The sequence below is a fragment of the Callospermophilus lateralis genome, chromosome 3 (genome assembly GCF_048772815.1).
Source record: "Callospermophilus lateralis isolate mCalLat2 chromosome 3, mCalLat2.hap1, whole genome shotgun sequence".
NCBI classification, from domain to species: domain Eukaryota; kingdom Metazoa; phylum Chordata; class Mammalia; order Rodentia; family Sciuridae; genus Callospermophilus; species Callospermophilus lateralis.
In genome coordinates, this window is record NC_135307.1 from 176,336,702 (window position 1) to 176,356,434 (window position 19,733).

General features: G+C 41.0%; 2 protein-coding genes across 4 annotated transcripts in view; one reads left to right on the forward strand and one right to left on the reverse strand.

Annotated features, from left to right (window-relative positions):
* The window catches only part of Acss2 (acyl-CoA synthetase short chain family member 2), a 49,076-nt gene that overhangs the window by 24,806 nt on the left and 4,537 nt on the right, over positions 1-19,733 (forward strand). For 2 of the 3 annotated variants that reach the window (XM_076851732.1, XM_076851734.1), the window contains exons 3-14: positions 8,886-8,977; positions 9,182-9,285; positions 9,533-9,605; positions 9,870-9,945; positions 10,105-10,219; positions 11,113-11,151; positions 16,161-16,298; positions 17,417-17,587; positions 17,860-17,993; positions 18,193-18,325; positions 18,406-18,462; positions 18,638-18,718. In XM_076851732.1, coding sequence (XP_076707847.1) covers positions 8,886-8,977; positions 9,182-9,285; positions 9,533-9,605; positions 9,870-9,945; positions 10,105-10,219; positions 11,113-11,151; positions 16,161-16,298; positions 17,417-17,587; positions 17,860-17,993; positions 18,193-18,325; positions 18,406-18,462; positions 18,638-18,718 — 1,213 coding nt within the window. The remainder of the gene's footprint in view (positions 1-8,885; positions 8,978-9,181; positions 9,286-9,532; positions 9,606-9,869; positions 9,946-10,104; positions 10,220-11,112; positions 11,152-16,160; positions 16,299-17,416; positions 17,588-17,859; positions 17,994-18,192; positions 18,326-18,405; positions 18,463-18,637; positions 18,719-19,733) is intronic. The other variant, XM_076851733.1, reaches the window with a different exon arrangement.
* Positions 1-19,733, reverse strand: part of Gss (glutathione synthetase) — a 69,629-nt gene that overhangs the window by 16,687 nt on the left and 33,209 nt on the right. The window lies entirely within an intron of this gene.

The window sequence follows — 19,733 nt, forward strand, 5'->3', positions numbered from 1 at the left end:
GGTAAACTATGTTTAAGCAGGTGTTTCTCTAGACTTTTTACTCTAGTTTTGTTAGTTTTATAGTTAATGGGAAGTACTTCCAGGTTCAAGTGATAGGATGATAGTTGATTCCAGTTTTTAAATCAGGAGGTGGATGAAGCTGCATTAGTATCTGCAAACTAGCTATCACTTGAATATAGAAATCTATGGAGTTTAAAAAAAAAGAACAGAGTGAGAGAGAAACCAAAGAGAATGATAGATTTCTGATAACTACACTAAAAGTCATCCTTAGTAGTCTTCAGCCACACTCTGATTTTGATTTTCTTCCTTATACTTTTTTGTTTTTTTTTTTTTGTTTTGAGAACAACATCTCTCTTTTGAAGACCATGTCATTTAGGAAAACAATGTCCTGAACTAGAGTCATTTTGTTATAAAGCCACACTATCCAGTATGGTAACCACTAGCTACATGTGATTATTGAAATTTAAGCTTATTGAAACTAAATAACTTTATTGAAAAAAATTCAGTTCTTCATCCACGTTTCAAGTGTTCAATAACTTTAGATGGTTATTGACTATTACTTATTGAACAGGACTACTTTAGAATAATGTTGATAGTAAAGTGCTAAGCAACCTTGAAGTCATCACTTCCCATTTCTGTGCCATCTGTAAATAAAACTGGTAGATCTCAAAAGCTTCATTTGCCTTTGGCATTCTGAGTAATTTGTGATGAGTTTTGGGGTGTACCTCCTTCTACTTCCTCTTTCTGCCTTTCTCTTTCCTCACTGCAGCTAGGGCAAAAATACCCAGAGGGAACATTAGACTGCTAATTTGTCAAGTTACATTGCTTCCACTTCTTGCTCCCTTGGTGAAAGGGAAAATAACTTGAGGGCATATTTACCTCAGAATGCCTCATATTTGTGCAGTACTTTATGGATCATAGAACTCTTTCATATTATTTCTTCATTTTATAAAAATCAAAGAATCTTAAAGTTGGAAGGGTCTTACAGATCATCTTAGTCTTCAGTGAACACAAATTATATGGAAAGCTTGTAAGATGAAAATTCCATGTCCCCCTTCCTGGAGAATCATCTATTAGAAGTATTTGTTTCCCTAACTCAAATTGTACATCTGTCTATCCTGAAGCTACATGAGGTGGGACCTTGGAATCTGCATTATTAACACTATCTGACCATACTTTGAGAAACGCTGGATTTGCTTGTTCCACATGGCAGAATGTGCTCTTTTGTATTCCTGCAAATTCAAAATTGTTCATGATATCTTTAGAATTAGGAAGTTCCTAAAGGATCTTCTATCTTTGGACAACTCTGACAGAAATGCTTTCTTTATATTGAGCTCTCCCACTGACCTGGCTGTTCCATTTATAGTTATATAATACTGGTGTACTTCTTTGTTATAACAATCCTTCAGATTCATTCATTCATCCAGAAATATTATTGAATATGTATTATATATAAGGTTTTGTCAAGGCATTAGGAATTCAGCAGTGAACAAAACCAACCTGGTCTCTAACTTCAGAAGCTACCTTTTATCTAGTAGGGGAGACAGGCAATTAGAAGAGGTGGGGAGGAATAAAAGAAGCATCCTTAAGAAAACTGCCACGAAGAAAATGAAGGGAATGTTGCAAGGAAGAATAACAGGAAGGGCTGATATTAATTAAAGGTGATCAGAGGAAGCCTCACTAGGAAGGTGACATTTAAGCTGAGACCTGAAACATAAAAGCCATTCAAAAAGTTGGGAAAAGATAGTTAAAAAAAACAACAACATGGAATGTTCTGTCTTTCTGAAGATTAGTGTGTTTGGAGTCAGTAAGCAGAATGAGAGAATGGCACAAGATGAAGCTGGAGAGGATACAGGGTTTAGAAGCTTGGATTTCCTTCTTTATACAAAGGAAGCCATTAAAGGGATTTAGGTAGGAGATGATGTGGTATGATTTCAGTTTTTAATAGATCATTCCAAATGATGTATGGATTGGAAGGGAGAAAGAGTGAAGTGAGAGACCAGTTGGGGGGGGGCATTGTGGCAACAGATTAAGGCAACTTGAACTAGTGTGGAATCAATAGAGATAACAGATATTTAAGACGTGCTCTCATACCCCTTAATATTCTGCCACGCAACCAGCATGCAAGCTTCATAAAAGAGGTTCGAAGCATAGAAATTAACTAGTGATTTTTAAATTAAAGACATATACTCTCGTTACCTTTAATGCCCAGCTTCTGAGATGGCTTCTCCTAGCTCCTGCCTTCAGCCACCTAATGCAGTGATGAGGTTTACACAAGAGGCTAGCGAGAGAGGAAGAGCACGCCAGGGAGTGAGCTTTTATTGGGGAACAAAAAATTCAAGGGAAAATCCCATCCAATGAAGGTCGAGGGGGGCAGCATTCCAAGGTCAGGGTCAGTGATTGGTCTTCCGATCAGTGGCCAGGCACACCTCCACACGGACAAGCCCTCGAACCTGGGACAGGGTGGGGAAGGCTCTGACACAGTTGTCTAAGCGCCTCTCACCCAGCCAGGGAGGTAACTTAAATCACGTGCCAGTATGGCTTCCCACACAATATCTTTTCTTTTCCTTGAAATCTCAGTTGGTTGCTCTTCCCATAGCAGGTTTGACTTCCTCTGGAAGACCTAACTTGCCAGTAAACTCTCCCCTCCAATCTATCTATGGAGAACTCAGTTTTCCCCTCTATTTTTATTTTTTTCTTTTCTTTTTCCTGGGAATTGAACCTAGGGCCTCATGCATGCTAGACAATTGCTCTCTCTACCAACCCTCCCACCTATTTTCTCTTAGCTCTTTACTCCCATTTTGTGCCTTGCTTGTAGTTGTAGGGAATTAGAATCTTCAGTTCAATGACTATCTTTCTCATATAAAGAGGGGAATACCAATATTTCTTGTCACTAATCAATTATCAGTCTTTCAATGATTTGACTATGACCCTTGAGTATCTATTGTGCCAGTTGTGCTTGGAGGAGACAGAGAAGAAGACATGATCTCTATTCCAAGAGCCCAAGGTGTAATACAAGGTGAAAAAATAAATCACAAGGAAAGTGACATAAAGGACCTTGGGAAGAAGAGAGAAATTTCAGCTTCCAGGTAGGTGGGGGTAAAGGGAAACTAAGAAAGACTTCATGGAAGATGTTAACTTGGACTACCTGAGGCTAAGGGGGCCAGGTACTCTTTTATGGAATAGTCAAAGATGACCTCACTGAGAAACCAACATTTGAACAATGATTCAAAGAGAATAAATTATGTGGCTCTCTAGAGTAAGAATGCTCCAAGTGGAGGACAAACCCTCTGAGGTTAAGTGTGTTGTGGGATTTTTACCAAACACTAGGGAGGCCATATGGCTGGAACAGAGGGAGGAGAGGAAGAGAGAATGATAATGTATGAAAATAGAAAAGGACTAAATCGTGTAGGAACTAATGAGCTGTTATAAGGACTTTGACTTTTACTTAAAATTAAATGGAAAGCAATCTGAGCATTTTGAGTGGAGTAATGATACAATCTGACAACTAATGGTGATATTGGACTGGGACAGTAGAAATAAATGTGAAAAGAAGTTGTCTACTGCTAAATATATTTTGAATCAATAATGTATTAAAGTAAATTCAGAGAATATGAGGATGAGGTAGTTAGAGAGAGCTCCCTGGAGAAGATTCCTTGGAGGAAGGACATGAGAAGGACCTAGTGATTATGAACCTTGGGTTGTCCCATTAACCCTGTGGCCTCTAGATAAAGGGTAAGTGATCTGGTTTATAGCAAAGGTTCCCAATCAGTAGTCCATTAGGCATTCATTAATAGTTTTGTTTGTGCTACAGTATTTAAAAATTTTAAAATTTTGTTGTCAACACTTAAAAATTCAGAAGTTTTAACAAAAATAGATATCAGGAATGTCTTGAAATTTTGAAAAAATTGGCAATTGAGCCAGTGGACAAAATCAGGTACTAGATGCGCTTTCTTTCTTTCTTTTTTAGTTGTAGATGGATGAAATACTTTTTAATTTATTTTTTATGTGGTGCTGAGGATCAGACTCAGCACCCCATATGTGGTAGGCAAGTGGTTTACCATTGAGCTACAACTCCAGCCCAATGCCTTCTTTTTTGCTAGAGCATGCATTCTCCAATTTTCTAGTTGCTGCCCCTTGCTAATGTTTCCCCACAAACTAAGGCTAACTATTATCGTACATATATTGCTGTGTTCTCTTTCTCTCTTTTTCTAGTACTGGGGTTGAAAACCAGGGCCTTGTACATGCTAGCAAGTGCACTACCACTGAGCTAAACTCTAGCACTTTTTATTTCTTATTTTAAGACAGGATTTCCCTAAGTTGCCTGGGATGGCTTCAAACTTACAATCCTCCTGCCTCAGCCTCCCAAGTAGCTATGACTTCAGGGTGCACAACCATATCCGGCTAGTAAAGTATACTTTGCCATTTTGCCCTGCCCTGCCCTTGAGGGGCTGGGTTCTGAACCCAGGGCCTACTGGACGGTGGGTGAGCCCTCTACTGCAGTTGTTGCTGTTTTATTTTATAAATAAATAAAGATATTGAGTCTGTTTTGAGTGCTGTTTTATTTTATAAATAAATAAAAATATTGAGTCCAACTACAACTAAATAGTTGTAGTTAGTTGGACTCAATATTTAGTTGTAGTTGGACTCAATATCTTTATTTATTTATTTTTATGTGGTGCTGAGGATCGAACCCAGGGCCTTGTACATGCTTGGCCAGCACTCTACCGGTGAGCCACAACCCCAGCCCTGTTGTTGTTTTCTTAAAGAAAAGTTAAGAGGACTAAAGGAGTGGGGCTGGGGAATTAAAAAAGAAAAGAAAAAGAAAGAAAGTAAGAAAAGAGGAAAGGGAATAATATCTTGTCTTTATCAAAGATTTTCTTTCATGTGATCTACTTTCCTCATTTACAATACCTGCCTGGACCCTGTTAATTTTTGAGCATGTAACTCACAATGTGAAGGAAAGAGGTTTGGACTTTTAAGTCCTTATCCCTGCTCTTTTACAACCTACCCAGTGACCCTAAGAAAAACTCATAATCTCCTTGACTCTCAGAGTTAGGAGATAAAAGTGGATGCTCTGTTAAAGAGCTCTGACTTCCTAGAGGGCTTGAGATCTTGTGGTATGCTAGTACTTTGTCCCCTCCCTTCTTCCAACCAGCCAGAGGCCCCAGCCTGGTGTATATGTCAGAGAAAGAAGACACTGGAATGAGTAAGGTGCCTAGATCAATAATGTAGAACTTGAGTCCATGGCCAGGGAGAAACACATACACTATGTGTGTGTACGCACACATGCATGACTAGAAGTGATTTCAAGTAAGCTATACTTGTAAAGTTGTGCTTATATATTCTTGTTTACCTTCTGTGTACCAGGTTGTATTCCAGTGGCTAGGAGGTAGCAGTGAATAAGCCAGATGAGGTCTCTGCTATTGTGGAGCTTATGAAGGACACAAGCTCCAGTGAAAGACGTGGATAATATACAAATAAAATAAATGAGATAATTTTAAATAATGTAAAGTTTCATGAAAAAATAGTGGGTATGTAAATGTGGTGCTTGCAGATGGCCCATGTTTGAGTTCTGAATATATATACTTATGTTTATTTGTGCCCATGTGTACAGATAGACTGCTTTTGTGCCTAGAATGTTTATGTATCAGTATATGTATTTTTTTGTTAGTAAGTACACATGGGTGAGGTGGAATAGGTATACACATGGGGACATATGCACGAGGATATATATGTCAGCATTCAACTGTAACTGGAGATGTTCTAATGTTCCTATAACATTGGTAAGTGGGCCAATCAAGGAAATGCTTTCCTGCCTCTGGCATTCAGGGCCATTTGCCAGCTCCCTCTCTCCTTGTTCCTTCTCACTTTAGTAAGCTCTCTGTGCTTGGCTTCTCTTAGCCCCAGGAGGGTTAAAGCCAAGGAGAGGATAGTAACTGACTCATCAAGCTAGAAGCTGGAAAGAGGCTGATAATCTTCTGTGTAACCTCTGTCAGTAAGAAAAGATTTGGCTTCCCTGCCAGTCCCTGTCCTTCACACTATGAGGAAAAGAGTCCTGACATGAAATCAGAAGACCTGAGAATCTATTCTTGGCTCTTCCACTTATTATTATGTGACCTTGGCCATTTACTATGTCTCTCAGGTTTCAGTTTCCTCCTTCATAAGAATTCTGGGTAGAGGGAGAAGGGATGCAAAGGCCTGTAGTGCTGAGGGAGAGCTACATGGTGCTGTGAAGGAGGACAAGGAACATTCTTAATTGAGGCAATGACTTGATCAAAAGTATGGAAGTGGGATTGAGATTTGTGTATAAGGGAAACCAGAAAGAAACCATGTAGAATAAAATTCAAACTTCTTACTATTGCCTACAAGGTCCTGCATGATTTGGCTGTTGTCCAGCTCTCATTCTTTTTTTTTTAAATATGAATTTTTTTATAAATATTTCATTAGTGTTGATGATCCTTTATTTATTTATATGTGGTGCTGAGAATCGAACCCAGTACCTCACACATGCTAGGCAAGCACTCTATCACTGAGCCACAACCCCAGCCCTAGCTCTCATTCTTAACCAACCTCTTGTTCACTGTACTCCAGCCATACTGATTTCCTATTGGTCTTTGAATAGGTCTTAGTGCCTTTCCATTTGATGCTCTCTCTCTGCTTGGAATACACTTCTGAAGAATTAATATGGTGGGCTGGGGCTGTGGTAGAGGCCCTGGGTTTGATCCTCAGCACCATATAAAAATAAATCAATAGAAAAAAGGTATTGTGAAAAAAAATTCTTAAGAAAAAAGAATTATAATATGGCTATCTTCTCCTTTTCCTCCTCCTCCTCCTCCTCCTCCCCCCCTCCTCCTCCTTCACTTTATAGTTATACATAATAGTTAGGCTCAACCTACTTCTTATTATTCAGGTCTTAGCCAAAATATCACCTCCTCAGGGAGAAGCATTCTTTGGCCCTCCTACTGAATGTGCTTGTCTCCTAAATTTATCAATATTTAAAATGCCCAACAATTCCACTTTTAGTAATTCATCCTATAGATATAGTTGTAGGTAATTTGTATATGAAGATATTCATTGAAGCCTTTATTGTTAAATAAATTATTGTATGTACAATTGACAAAGAGAATGAAATAGTTCTTTTAGTCTTGATAGAGAATAATACCAATATACATTATTAAAATTTTAAAAGCAAAATGATTAAGTGTACAGTTAAGATTTGTGTAGTTTATTGATATATATGATACTGGGTTTTAAAAACAAGACAGAATAGTGTGCATTGTATGCTATCATTTGTGTATAAAAATGAGAGTATATAAAAAGAGATATATAAATACATGCTTGTCTAATATCTCTCTTGAATAAAGCAGCTCTTCCTACCACTGTTTTCCTGTACTTGGTTAGAGACTGTGAGGTGCTTATACCTTTTAAAAATCAATTTTTTTAATATTCAATTTTTAGTGCTGGGAATGTGACTTAGTGGTAGAGTGCTTGCCTGTCACACATGAGGCCTTGGGTTCAATTCCTAGCACCACCACCACAACAATAAAATTCAGTTTTTTAATTTTGTACTATTCCTTTTTTTTAATTTTAATTTTTATTTGTTTATTTTTATGTGGTGCTGGGGACCAAACCCTGGGCCTCATGCATGCAAGGCAAGCACTCTACCACTGACCTACAACCCCAGCCCAATTTTGTGCTATTCCAAGGATCTTATGAAAGATGCTAACAATGTGACTTCTTCCAAAGTAATTATTATAGTCACTCCATAATACTTGAGTTACCCTAGGCCCTATATCCTACTAAGTGTGGCCCTAACTGCAAATTGATTGTCTTTGAAAAGACACACAAAATATTAGTAGCAGTGGTTGCCAGTAGGCAAGGTGACTGGGAAATAGAGATGGGAGGGACATTTATCCTTATGTATCTTTTTATGCAGTTCCACTTGTATGTATTATTTATATTAAAAATCATCAAACTACTGGACTTGATGATGCATGCTTGTCATTCCAGTGGCTCAGGAGGCTGAGACAGGAGGATTGCAAGTTCAAGGCCAATCTCAGCAATTTAGCAAGGCTGTAAGCAACTTAGTGATACCCTGTCTCAAAATAAAAAATATAAAGGGTTGTGGATGTGGCTCAGTGGTTAAGCGCCCTTGGGTTCAATTCCCAACGTCAAAAATAAATAAATAAACAAACAAATAAATAAATAATCAAATTGGAACAAATACTGAGGGAAAACTTTTTGCTTTATTTGTTGTTGTTTGTGTGTTTTTCAGTGCTTGAACCCAGGGCCTCATGCATGCTAGGCAATCATTCTACCACTGAGTAATATCCCCAGCCCAATGGTGATGATTTCCAAACTTTATGGACATTAGAATTACCCACTGATTCTTTGTACCAGCTTGTAACAAAGAAGCACATTTTTGGACCCTGTGGTTTTGATTCAGTAGGTTTGAGTTTGGGCCTAGGAATCTAGTTTTAACAAATTCCTCAGGTAACAGGGCTGCAAGTGATCTGGAGACCATATTTTGAATAATACCAATGCAGCCTTGAGCCTCATTAGGAAAATACATATGTGTGATATTATTTCTTCTTAACATATTCCACGAATGCAAGAGAAGTGACCATCACCCCATTTTTATAAACGTAAAAAATGAGACCCAGAGATAGATGTGTACTTTTCAATGACATACACACACAAAACCAAGTATTTTTAAAAGCCAGCATATCTGTCCAGTCAGCTCAGATGTGATGGCAGATGGCTTATTCCCACAGGATAGTCCCAGGTCTTGCTATTGCTAGATAGATTTTATGACTGTTCCTGTCTCTTGTTTGAGGATGAAGTTGTACCCCTAATCACTTATTCTTTCTGGTGTACCTCAGGGAGGGCAATGAGCCAGGGGAAACCACCCAGATCACATACCGTGAACTTCTGGTCCAAGTGTGTCAGTTCAGCAATGTTCTCCGTAAACAGGGTGAGTGTGGGGGTGTGGGAAAGGAACCGAAAGGCCTGACCTTGGGATATCTGAGGATTTGTGGGAGAAGAAAAAGAATGGAAAGACTCTGGTATTAGAGGAGCTGAAAAGTTAGCTGGGGTGGGGAGGGGCACAGCTGGATGGGAAGGAGCAAGTAGCATCAGGAAGGGTCCATGGTCCATATTCTGTGTTTTTTACCTGCAGGCATTCAGAAGGGTGACCGAGTAGCCATCTACATGCCCATGATCTTGGAGCTCGTGGTGGCCATGCTGGCATGTGCCCGCCTGGGAGCTTTGCACTCCATTGTGGTAGGAGTTTGGGCTGGTGAAAAGGGGTTATAGAGGGGGACAGGGCTCTGAAGAAGTAGGTTGGGCCTGGATAACAGAAGATTGTAAATAACAAATTAAGGAGCTTAGAGTATTTGTGTCATAGGTCCAACTCAGTTATTCAGGACCCTGGCTTAGAGATCCTAAGTGTTTCATGAGCAACTTCTTACCTTGTTCACTCAATCTCTGGGACCTCCCTCTCTCCCTCAGTTTTTCTTTCCTTCCCTAGTTTGCAGGCTTCTCTGCAGAGTCTCTAAGTGAACGGATCCTGGATTCCAGTTGCAGCCTTCTCATCACTACAGGTGACTAATTTTCTCACTCCTTCTCCAGAACCCCCACACTAGAGTCTTGGTCTTTAATAAGCTTGTTGGTTTGGAGCTGCTCAGAATGGAAGGTGGGCACTGCCTGCCTTTCCTCTCCTGTCCTCACCTCAGCTGACCTTCTGTCAGCCCAAATCAGCTGGAAGAGTGAGTCAAGAGGCCCACTCAGGAAAGGCCCTAAGTACATTGTGCCCACTGGGGAGTATAGTGCCTACTAAGGCCTGAAATGTTTGTTGCTCTCCAAAGATGCCTTCTACAGGGGGGAAAAGCTTGTGAACCTGAAGGAGCTGGCCGACGAGTCCCTGGAAAAGTGTCGGGAAAAGTAAGTGTGTTGACCTACTGGCTACTGCCCTGGATTGATTGAGCCTTTCCCCAGTGCCAGCTTTCCTGGCCCCCTCTACCCTAAATGGACATGGGGAAGTCTTGTCAACTTCTCTTTTAAGCCAGTTGGGCTACCACTTCAGACTTTTCTTTCCTCTAGGGGTTTCCCAGTGAGATGCTGCATTGTGGTCAAGCACCTAGGGCGGGCAGAGCTGGGCACGGGTGACTCCCCCAGCCAATCTCCCCCAGTTAAGAGGCCATGCCCAGATGTTCAGGTGAGTCTGGCACTGCTGTACCCTCTTTGGGCTCAGATTTCCTCCCTTTTCCTGCCCAAGAAGTGTCTGATGTTTTCTTTACTTCATCATAATGCTAAGGATCTGGGAGACATCATAGGAATGCTGTCTTTTGCAGGGCTGGCTGGGAACAGGTGACTTTGACCTTAAATATGAATAGAGAGGCCCTTGGACCTCAGGGACTTAGCATGAAAAGTTATGCAGGAGACCTCTTGTGCTAGTTGGGATATCTTGATTGGCACAGGGGAAACTAAGGACTGGGGAAATATGCCAACTTGAGTGATTGTATGTAGTCATCTTGACTGGGCTGTGACTTAGAGTGGGCTATCTTTATAGACTAGGGGATGCCTGCCCAGGGTCCAGCCCTTAGGATAGCTCCTTAGTTTTGAATCCAGTTCTTCTGACCGGTGCAGTAGAAAAATCAATGGTGGCCTCCAGGTGTGGACATAAGTAATGAAAGTTCTGGGATCCAAAAGGACAGAAGGTTACTTAGATTCAGTAACTCAAAGGACCTGAGTTGTCTTTTCTTTTCCCTCTCTGAGTGGTTTTGAGGCTAGAGTGGCTCTAGTTTAGTTTAGGGAAATTCGAGAGTCCAATCAGTGTTAAGGATTCTAAATGTATATATATATATATATATATATATATATATATATATATATATATATATATATATATAGAGAGAGAGAGAGAGAGAGAGAGAGAGAGAGAGAGAGGGAGGCTGGAATTAGGATTAGGAAAATAGAGACTGGGGAAACTAGTGAGGGGCGGGGGGAACCTGAGACATTCAGGAGTTTAGAACACACTCACCCTTCCCTCCCACTCCTCTATCCTTGTACCTTGCTCATCAGCCTTTCCATTCCATGGGCTCTTAACAGGATAAGCTGAAAAAGAAATTCAAGTGCATCCAGCCCCAGGTATACACTTCTGTACTGCCTTGGGCACTACTTCCCTATGTGCTTGTCTGTATATCCATCTGCTTCTTGCCTGTTTGTTCCATTGAGGTGGCTGCCAGACCTAACATTCTTCCTTTGCTCCTGGGATCCTTGACATCTATGTCACTGACAAGTGTTGTGAAATCAAATGTCTGTTGTTGCCTCTGTCAACTAGTATAGTGCAAGGATCTCAGATGGGTAGCAACAAAAATCCCATTTCACTCCTGGTGCTTAGACCCTGGGAGAGGGAATCAGGTAACCTGTCAGAAAGTATTTACTATGTATTTAGCTGGGACAGAGACAGGAGAGACAGTAGAGGAGTTACAGATCCTGACTTGGGAATTCACCATCAAGTTGGTAAAAAATAAGTATTATACACGACAGTAGAAAAGAAGATTCCTAAATACATTTATATACTACATTGTAATTTACAAACTACACATAACTTTTTGATGTAATTAAATACTAAAATGAATAAGAGTCACACTGTAAGTGGTTCTAAGATGGGAGATCTACAAGTGGGTGTTCAAAGCAGTTTAGTTTAGAGAAGAGAGTGGGCCTGGAGTCCAGAGACCAAGTTTTAGCTATACACCTTGATTGAATAAATCTTCCCTCCCCTCTGGGTTTCATTTTCCTTATTAGTAATAGAGAGATGATAATACATGTTTAAAAGCAAACATCTCCTGGGTTGGGGTTGTAACCCAGAAGTAGTAGTGTACTTGCTTAGTATGCTTGAGACCCCAAGTTTAATCACCACTGGAAGGAAGGGAGGGAGGAAATGTCTGTCTTTACTTAAAAAAAAAAAAAAAACTCACTGTTCCTACATGAGTTTTACCATCTTCACAGGTTACCTTACTCTAAGTCCGCTATGATTAATCTCTTATGCTAATGGTAGATGTATAAGCCCCTCTTCTCTATTCTCACTAGTATAATAGAGACAGATCTGATTCTTAGGAAACACTCCTTTCCTTTTAAAACTCAAGCAAGGGACCCAAATCCTTCTTTTGAAAGGGATAATAAAATTGGGAGTTTAGAGGATAAGCTCTGGAGCCAGACTTGGGTTCAAATTGGGTTCAGATTCTGGCTCTGCTACTGTATAAGTTTGGACCAGTTGCTAAGATCTCTTGCTTCAGTTTCTCCAGCTGCAAAATAAGGATAATAATTGTACCTTTCTCTGGGGTTTTGTCAATATATGTAAGGTGCTTAATGTGTTAACTACTTAATAAATGTTAGCTGTTACTGCTTTCCCTTAATACAGCAGACAGACTGGCATTTTTTAAAGTATATTTTTAGTTGTAGATGGACACAATTTTATTTGTAAATAAGTAAATAAAATTTTATTTTATTTACTTATTTTCTTATATGGTGCTGAGAGTCAAACCTAGTGCCTCATGTATACAAGGGAAGCACTCTACCACTGAGCCACAACCCCAGCTCCCAGACTGGCATTTCTAAAAGGAATAATAATAATAATAATAAACTCTAGTAATTATGCCTCAAACTGCAGGCTCCTGGATTTTTACTTCTTGGTGGTGAAGACCAAAGAGCATAAAAATAGATTTAAAAAATCGAGGTTTGTTGGCCTGAAAGTGGCAGTAAAAGCTGTAAAAATCTTGGCAGAGTTCCAGACCCCTTCATCCTTAAGCAATCTTCAACAGAAGGCGTGGCACAGTTTGCAGGTACCCTCCCCAACCATATCACCAATGGACTTCCTTATATTTGTCTTCCATATCTGGCAGCTCCCCTCCCTGAAGCTATCCTAGTCGAAGGACAAAGGCCAACTCCCCAGTTTTTACTTTAGAAAATTCAAACCTTTTCCTGGATCGAAGTCATAGGCCTATGAGGCCCATACTCAATTTACAAGCAAAGTTTACTTCGCTAATTGATCTCATCCTGCTTCCTGGTGCTCGTTATTGACTCCATGCCTGGAGTACCCCACCTCCTCCACTCCTCCCTATATACTTATACACACACAAAGGAATCAGTTATAAGAATTCCTTCATTGCAGAACCACAATGTTGACCATTTCTTACCTTATGACAATTCACAGTTCGATAGACCAGCACCATTTTTCCAATCAATATTGACATAGTTCTGCTTAAATACATTAACACCCTCACCTCAAGAGATATGGGTCGAGTGCAGTGGTGCACACCTGTAATCCCAGCAGCTCAGGAGGCTGAGGCAGGAGGATTTCAAGTTCAAAGCCAGCCTCAGCAACTTAACGAGGCTCTAAGCAACTCAGTGAGACCCTGTCTCTAAATTAAAAAATAAGCAGGTCTGGGGATGTTGTTCAGTAGTTAAGCACACCTGGGCTCAATCCCCAGTCCAAAAAAAAGAAAAGAAAAAGATTATATGACAATATATACAAATTCATTAATTAGAGATCTTACACCAAAAATATTATTGTTTTATAGCTGCGGCAGCTTCTCTCTTTTCTTTCTTTTCCTTTTTAAAAATTTTTAATGCCACCCTCACATGGACTGGGATTGTCCTTCTTATGATGTTCGTATGCTAGAACTTCAAATTCTCTAGAGTAAGGGGCAGGTAGTACAGAAAGAGGAGTAGATGGAGAGTTATTTTCTAATTTATCAAAGTATTTGGCTAATACTTCAGGATTCTTTTTTTTTTTTTTTTTTTGTGCTTGGACTTGAACCCAGGGGCACTTTACCACTTAGCTCTATCCCCAGTCTTTTTTTACTTTTAAATTCAAGACACTGAATTGCTGAGACTGGCCTCAAACTTGTGATCCTCTGGCCTCCACCTCCCAAGTTGTTGGAATTTCAGGTGTGTACCATTATACCCTGCTGCTTTGAGATTTTTTTCTTAAACCAAATATACACATAATAAATTTAACAGGTAAGAGCATTTCTTTAACATTGACATGACTACTTGTCATCCAGGACCATCAAACATTCAATAATCTAATGAAGCCATGGGGGTGCACACATATAATCCCACTACTTGGGAGGCTGAAGCAGGAAGATCATAAGTTTGAGGCCAGCATGGGCAACTTAGCAAGAGCCTGCCTGTTACAAATAAATTTTTTTAAAATGCTGGAGGTGTAGCTCAGTGGTAGAACACTGCAAGCATGAGGCCCTGGGTTCAATCCCAAGTACTTAAAAAAAAAATCCAATGTTAAAGGGCTTTGAGACATCTAAAGCAAATCCCAAACAGTTCTCATATCATCACAACTGTAAGTATATCTTCCAGTGGTCATTGAACTTAACTTCTATCCCTTCTGACATTCACTAGTCTTCCCCCAGAACAATCCAAAGCTTGATGTTTATTAAATAATATCCTTTTCTTCTGTTTTCAAAGTCTTCTTGAGATTATAAAGCCAAAATGACTATTCTCATTTTAAAAGGAGTAACTTGAAGTAGACTGACTTGCTCAAGAACACATAGCTAGGAAATAGCAGAAGTGGGATTAAAATCCAGTATAATTTTTTTTATATATCCAGGGACTCCAATTTTACCTAGCAAAGAGTAGATTTTAAAAATTAGGGGCTGAGGTTACGGCTCAGTGGTAGAGTGCTCTCCTAGCATGCATGAGGCACTGGGTTCAATCCTCAGCACCAAATAAAAATAAAATAAAGATATTGTGTCCACCTAAAACTAAAAAATAAATATGTAAAATAAATAAATAAACTGGTGTTCAAAGAGGTGATACATCTCAGCATCATGGCACGCTTGTAATCCCAGCAATTCAGAAGGCTGAGGAAAGATTGAAAGTTCATGGACAATTTCAGCAACTTAGTGAAACCCTCTTTTGAAATAAAAAATAAAAAGTGGTAAAGCACCTATGGGTTTAATACTCAATACCCCGCGCATGCACACACATACACACACAAAAGTGATATAGGGTTAGGCATGTAGCTCAGTGGTGGTAGTATTCTTGCCTACTCTGGGTTCTATACCCAGCAATGCCACCGCCCCCCCCCACACACACACACAAAAGATGTTGCAAAAAGGTTTTGTAGCTAGGAAAGGATAATAGTCTCAGACTTGAGAGAATTTTCAGGATGACAGATCCAGAAGACATTATCAAAGGCAATCAAGTAAAAGGGGGATGTTCCTCTCCTGGGAAGAATCCACTTTGGTCCTTCTCCACCTTCCTGAAGCAAGGCTTCCTGCTGAATGGAACCTGTCTCCTCAAGCAGAAATTGCTATGGGAATAAAACCTGGTATCAGTGCTGTAAAGGCAAAAGAGAACCCCCTAATGTGGATATGCTGTGGATATACAAGGAAAAAGTGCTTGGACCAAGATCTGTTGATTTCTTTACTACTAACAGGGTCAAATGCCCACCTCACTTGCAGACTCTGACTGACTTTGCATTTCTAAATTGTGTGGTGTCTGTATCCCTGCTGATGAGCCCTAGTCCCATAGTACATGTGTGTATGCAGGCTGTGTGTGCTAGTCATTCATCCAACAAAAATTTTACTGAATGTCTTTTGAGTGTCAGGCACTTTACTAAGTGTTGGGGACCTAGGGGTGAAAAAAGGGTGACATGCCACTGTCATCGTAGTGGTCACTAGAATCTAGTCAAGGGAGACAATAATCAAGTAAACAAAGAAGATCACTAGAAATATATGTTATTCGAGAAAGAAATATGATGTGATTAATAAAAATAGCAGGGATGGGATGGGAATCTATCAGATACTGTTTAGGTAAAAGCTAAGAAGGTGACATTCAGCTGAGAATTGAAGGATGGGAAGTAACCAACCAAGGGACCCTCCTCAGCCTGAGGCTTGGTGAGGGAAGAGGTGTGTAGGGGTGGAGGAAGGATGTCAGGGTGCTTGAAGAACCCAGGAAACCTGTGGTTCTTTTTGTTTTGCCCATTTTATCCTTGCAGGGCCCTCCTTCCCTTCCTGTACCTTCATCTACTAGTCCCACCCCATCCCTCCAGGTGCCAGGTAGGGCTGTCTCCTGCTCCCATCTTGAGTTGCTCACCATCCTTCCCTGCCATTCCTGTCTTCCTGTCTCTGCAGATCTCCTGGAATCAAGGGGTTGATTTGTGGTGGCATGAACTCATGCAAGAGGCAGGGGATGAGTTTGAGCCTGAGTGGTGTGATGCTGAGGACCCACTCTTCATCCTATATACCAGTGGTTCCACAGGCAAACCCAAGGCAAGTGTTTATGTGTGGTTGTCTCTACTATGTAAGAGTAAATAGTGGGTTTCTGGGAAAGCATGTAACAACAGGAATTTTATTCTACAACTCTGAGTTTCAAAAATGTTACATTCCCTTTTCTAAATCAAATTAAGACATAAATTCTCAGTTACTAGAAGGTGAAGCCCAGGGTAAGATAAGTCAGATGGGGGCCCAGAAAATGGCGAAAGGATTAGTCTGTGTGACTGACATGGATGCTACTTGCCCATTCCCTCATGGTTTGGTGGAAAGAGAGTGTCAGTGTCAAGGATGGGCACAGGAATCATTCAATTACTTCTTCATGGCTCACTGTTGACATCCTCTGCTAGAGCACAGTGTGAGAGCTGGAAGGACTTAAGAAAACTGACTCTTTAATTGATCTGAAAGACTTGAAAGCTATGTCACTCTGCTTTCCCACCTACCCTACTCCCTAAGTTCTCTCCATCATTTGGAATATCCCTCAATGGGTCTTTAAAAACACAATTTTGGCATCTCCTTTCTAGGGATAGGTTAGGGAGGGGGTAAGGGTGACTGTTTATTCCAATCACTCTGACAATGTGGAATTGAGTGTGTGGGTGCAAATACTCAGATGTAAGTGCTAGGAGTGTTCATGTGTGTGTGTGAGTAATGTGGGTGACTTAGAAATATACTCTGAGGTTGCTGGGCACTATGATGCAAATCTGTAATCCCAGTAACTCAGGAGGTTGAGGCAGGAGGATTGCAAGTTCAAGACCAGCCTGGGCAATTTAGTGAGACCTTGTCTCAAAAAATAAAAAGGACTGGGGATGTAGCTCAGTGATAGAACATCCAGGGGTCCAGTCCCCAGTACCAAAAACAAACAAACAAATAAATACATAGAATTTGAGTGTGTAGGTTGGAATGATGGGATGCTATGCATGTGTGATATCAGGTATGTGATAAAGGAGATAAGATGGGAACATGGAGAAAGGAGATGGAAGAGAGACAGATGCTGTGAAAGGGATGCTGACAGGGTCAGAATCCCTGAGAAGGGTCTGCTCCAGCTTTGCCCAGCCTCCATTTTTTGGTCAGTGGAGTTGGGTACAAGAGCCCAACCAGAAGCACTATTCCTTCTACAGGGTGTGGTACACACAGTTGGCGGTTACATGCTTTATGTGGCTACAACCTTCAAGTATGTGTTTGACTTCCACGCAGAGGATGTGTTTTGGTGCACAGCAGACATTGGCTGGATCACTGGCCATTCCTATGTCACCTATGGGCCACTGGCAAATGGTGCCACCAGTGTTTTGGTGAGAAGGGAACTGGAACTCATGGCCACCTGGCCTAGGCTGGGGGATGGACAAGATTATCCTGGGTGACTGCTTCCCAAGACACTTAGACTAGAGGCAGTGGACTTGTTTCCTGGAAAAACAGGAGTCCTTGAGGGGTTGTGTGTGGTGACTAGGAAGTTCTCTACTTGGTTGGTCAGATAGGGCAAAATACTGAAGCTAAGGGAATGTTAGGGGAATGGTAAGACTCTTGGGAAGGACCAGGAATGATCTGCTGCTTTCACTGGGGTCAGTTTGAAGGGATCCCCACATACCCAGATGTGAGTCGCCTATGGAGCATCGTGGACAAATACAAGGTGACCAAGTTCTACACAGCACCGACAGCCATTCGTCTGCTCATGAAGTTTGGAGATGAACCTGTCATCAAGTGAGACACCCCCTTCCCAGTTGGTGTCCTATAGATAGAAATCCTTCAGAGCTGGGTGTTGCCCTTTGTACATAGTTTTTTCCCCATTGTTCCAATTCCCTGATGCGAATAGGGGAGAAAGTAAGAGAAGGACCAGGACATGTGTACCCTGGCTCCCAGTGGTACTCAGAAATTTCCTCTCTCCCATTCCCTGCCCAAGGCATAGCCGGGCATCCTTGCAGGTGCTAGGGACAGTGGGTGAACCTATCAACCCTGAGGCCTGGCTGTGGTACCACCGGGTGGTAGGTGCCTGGCGCTGCCCCATCGTGGACACCTTCTGGCAAACAGAGACAGTGAGTGAGGGGTTCAGAAGGATGGGCTCAGGGACAATGTTGGAAAACTGACTCAAACCCCTGATCTCTGATTTCCACAGGGTGGCCACATGCTGACCCCCCTCCCTGGTGCCACACCCATGAAACCTGGTTCTGCTGTGAGTGAATTTCCCCTGTTGGTCCTGGGCTTGGCAGGGATAGGGTTGTGGGGTATTTGGTCTACTAGAGAATGGACCCATATGTATGAGGAATTTGGGGCGCTGGGGCTCCTTTGGAGTTGAGTCAGAATTGTCTCATTCCTTTTCTTGGGTTCTGTCTCCTATTTGCTTTTAGTCCTTCCCTTTCTTTGGCGTAGCTCCTGCAATCCTGAATGAATCTGGGGAAGAGTTAGAAGGTGAAGCTGAAGGTTATCTGGTAAGGCCCTGCCTTTTTTTTTTTTTTTTTTTTTTGGTGGAGGGGGGTCCTTTGAAGAAGGAAAAGGATCTACCACAACTACTTTACTTCAGAGTTAATAACCTGATCTCTCTTGGTAGCTGCTTAGAACTGAAGCTCCACAGTTGGTGGTTTGTCCTCTATTGAAAGACTTCAGGAGGAATTCTTCTAGATACTTTGCCTCTCTGCCTTTTGGTGCACAAGGTTCTTATGGACCTTTTAAGATTCTGCTCAAAGATTCTCTATGAAACTTTAAAAAAAAATCTTTTAGTTGTTGATGGACCTTTATTTTATTCATTTATTTATTCATGGTGCTGAGAATTGAACCCAGTGCCTCACACATGCTATTTTTTTTTTTTTTTGCAAGCGCTCTACCACTGAGCCATAGTCCTAGCCCCCCACCCCAATGATATTTTTTGGGGTATGGAAGACAGTCCTAATTCTTCCTTTGACAAACATTCTTAAGACAGGAGGCTTAATAACACATAGATAATCATGTAGGCTCTTGAGTCAGCCTGTCTGGGTTCAAATCCTGGCTCTGCCTCTTCTATGACCTCAGAGAAGTTACCTAATACCTTTGAACCTAACTTTTCTTATTTGGAAAGTTGGGTTTTAATATTACTTTTGTCTCCTGTGGCTGTTTTGTCAATTAGATAATCCATGGAAAGCGGTTAGCACAAAACCTAGAAGTTAGTGCTCAATAAATGTTAGCTATTATGATGTTTGTGTTAGTACTTAATAGGGATCTTATCAGCCATGTCTTCCAGACCCTACCCAATTTCATTTTTCTAAGAACAGTTAGTAACAGGAGCAGGACTTGAATCTAGGCCTTTTGACTCAGCCTATAATTCCATCTGTTCCCATGAATCTGCTACCACAGAACATTATTATTAACTCATGTGTGGGACCCATTTTTTTGTTTTGTTTTTGGTGTGGTACTGGAGATTAAACTCAGGGGCACTCTATCACTGAGCATTTTTTGATAAGATCTTGCTAA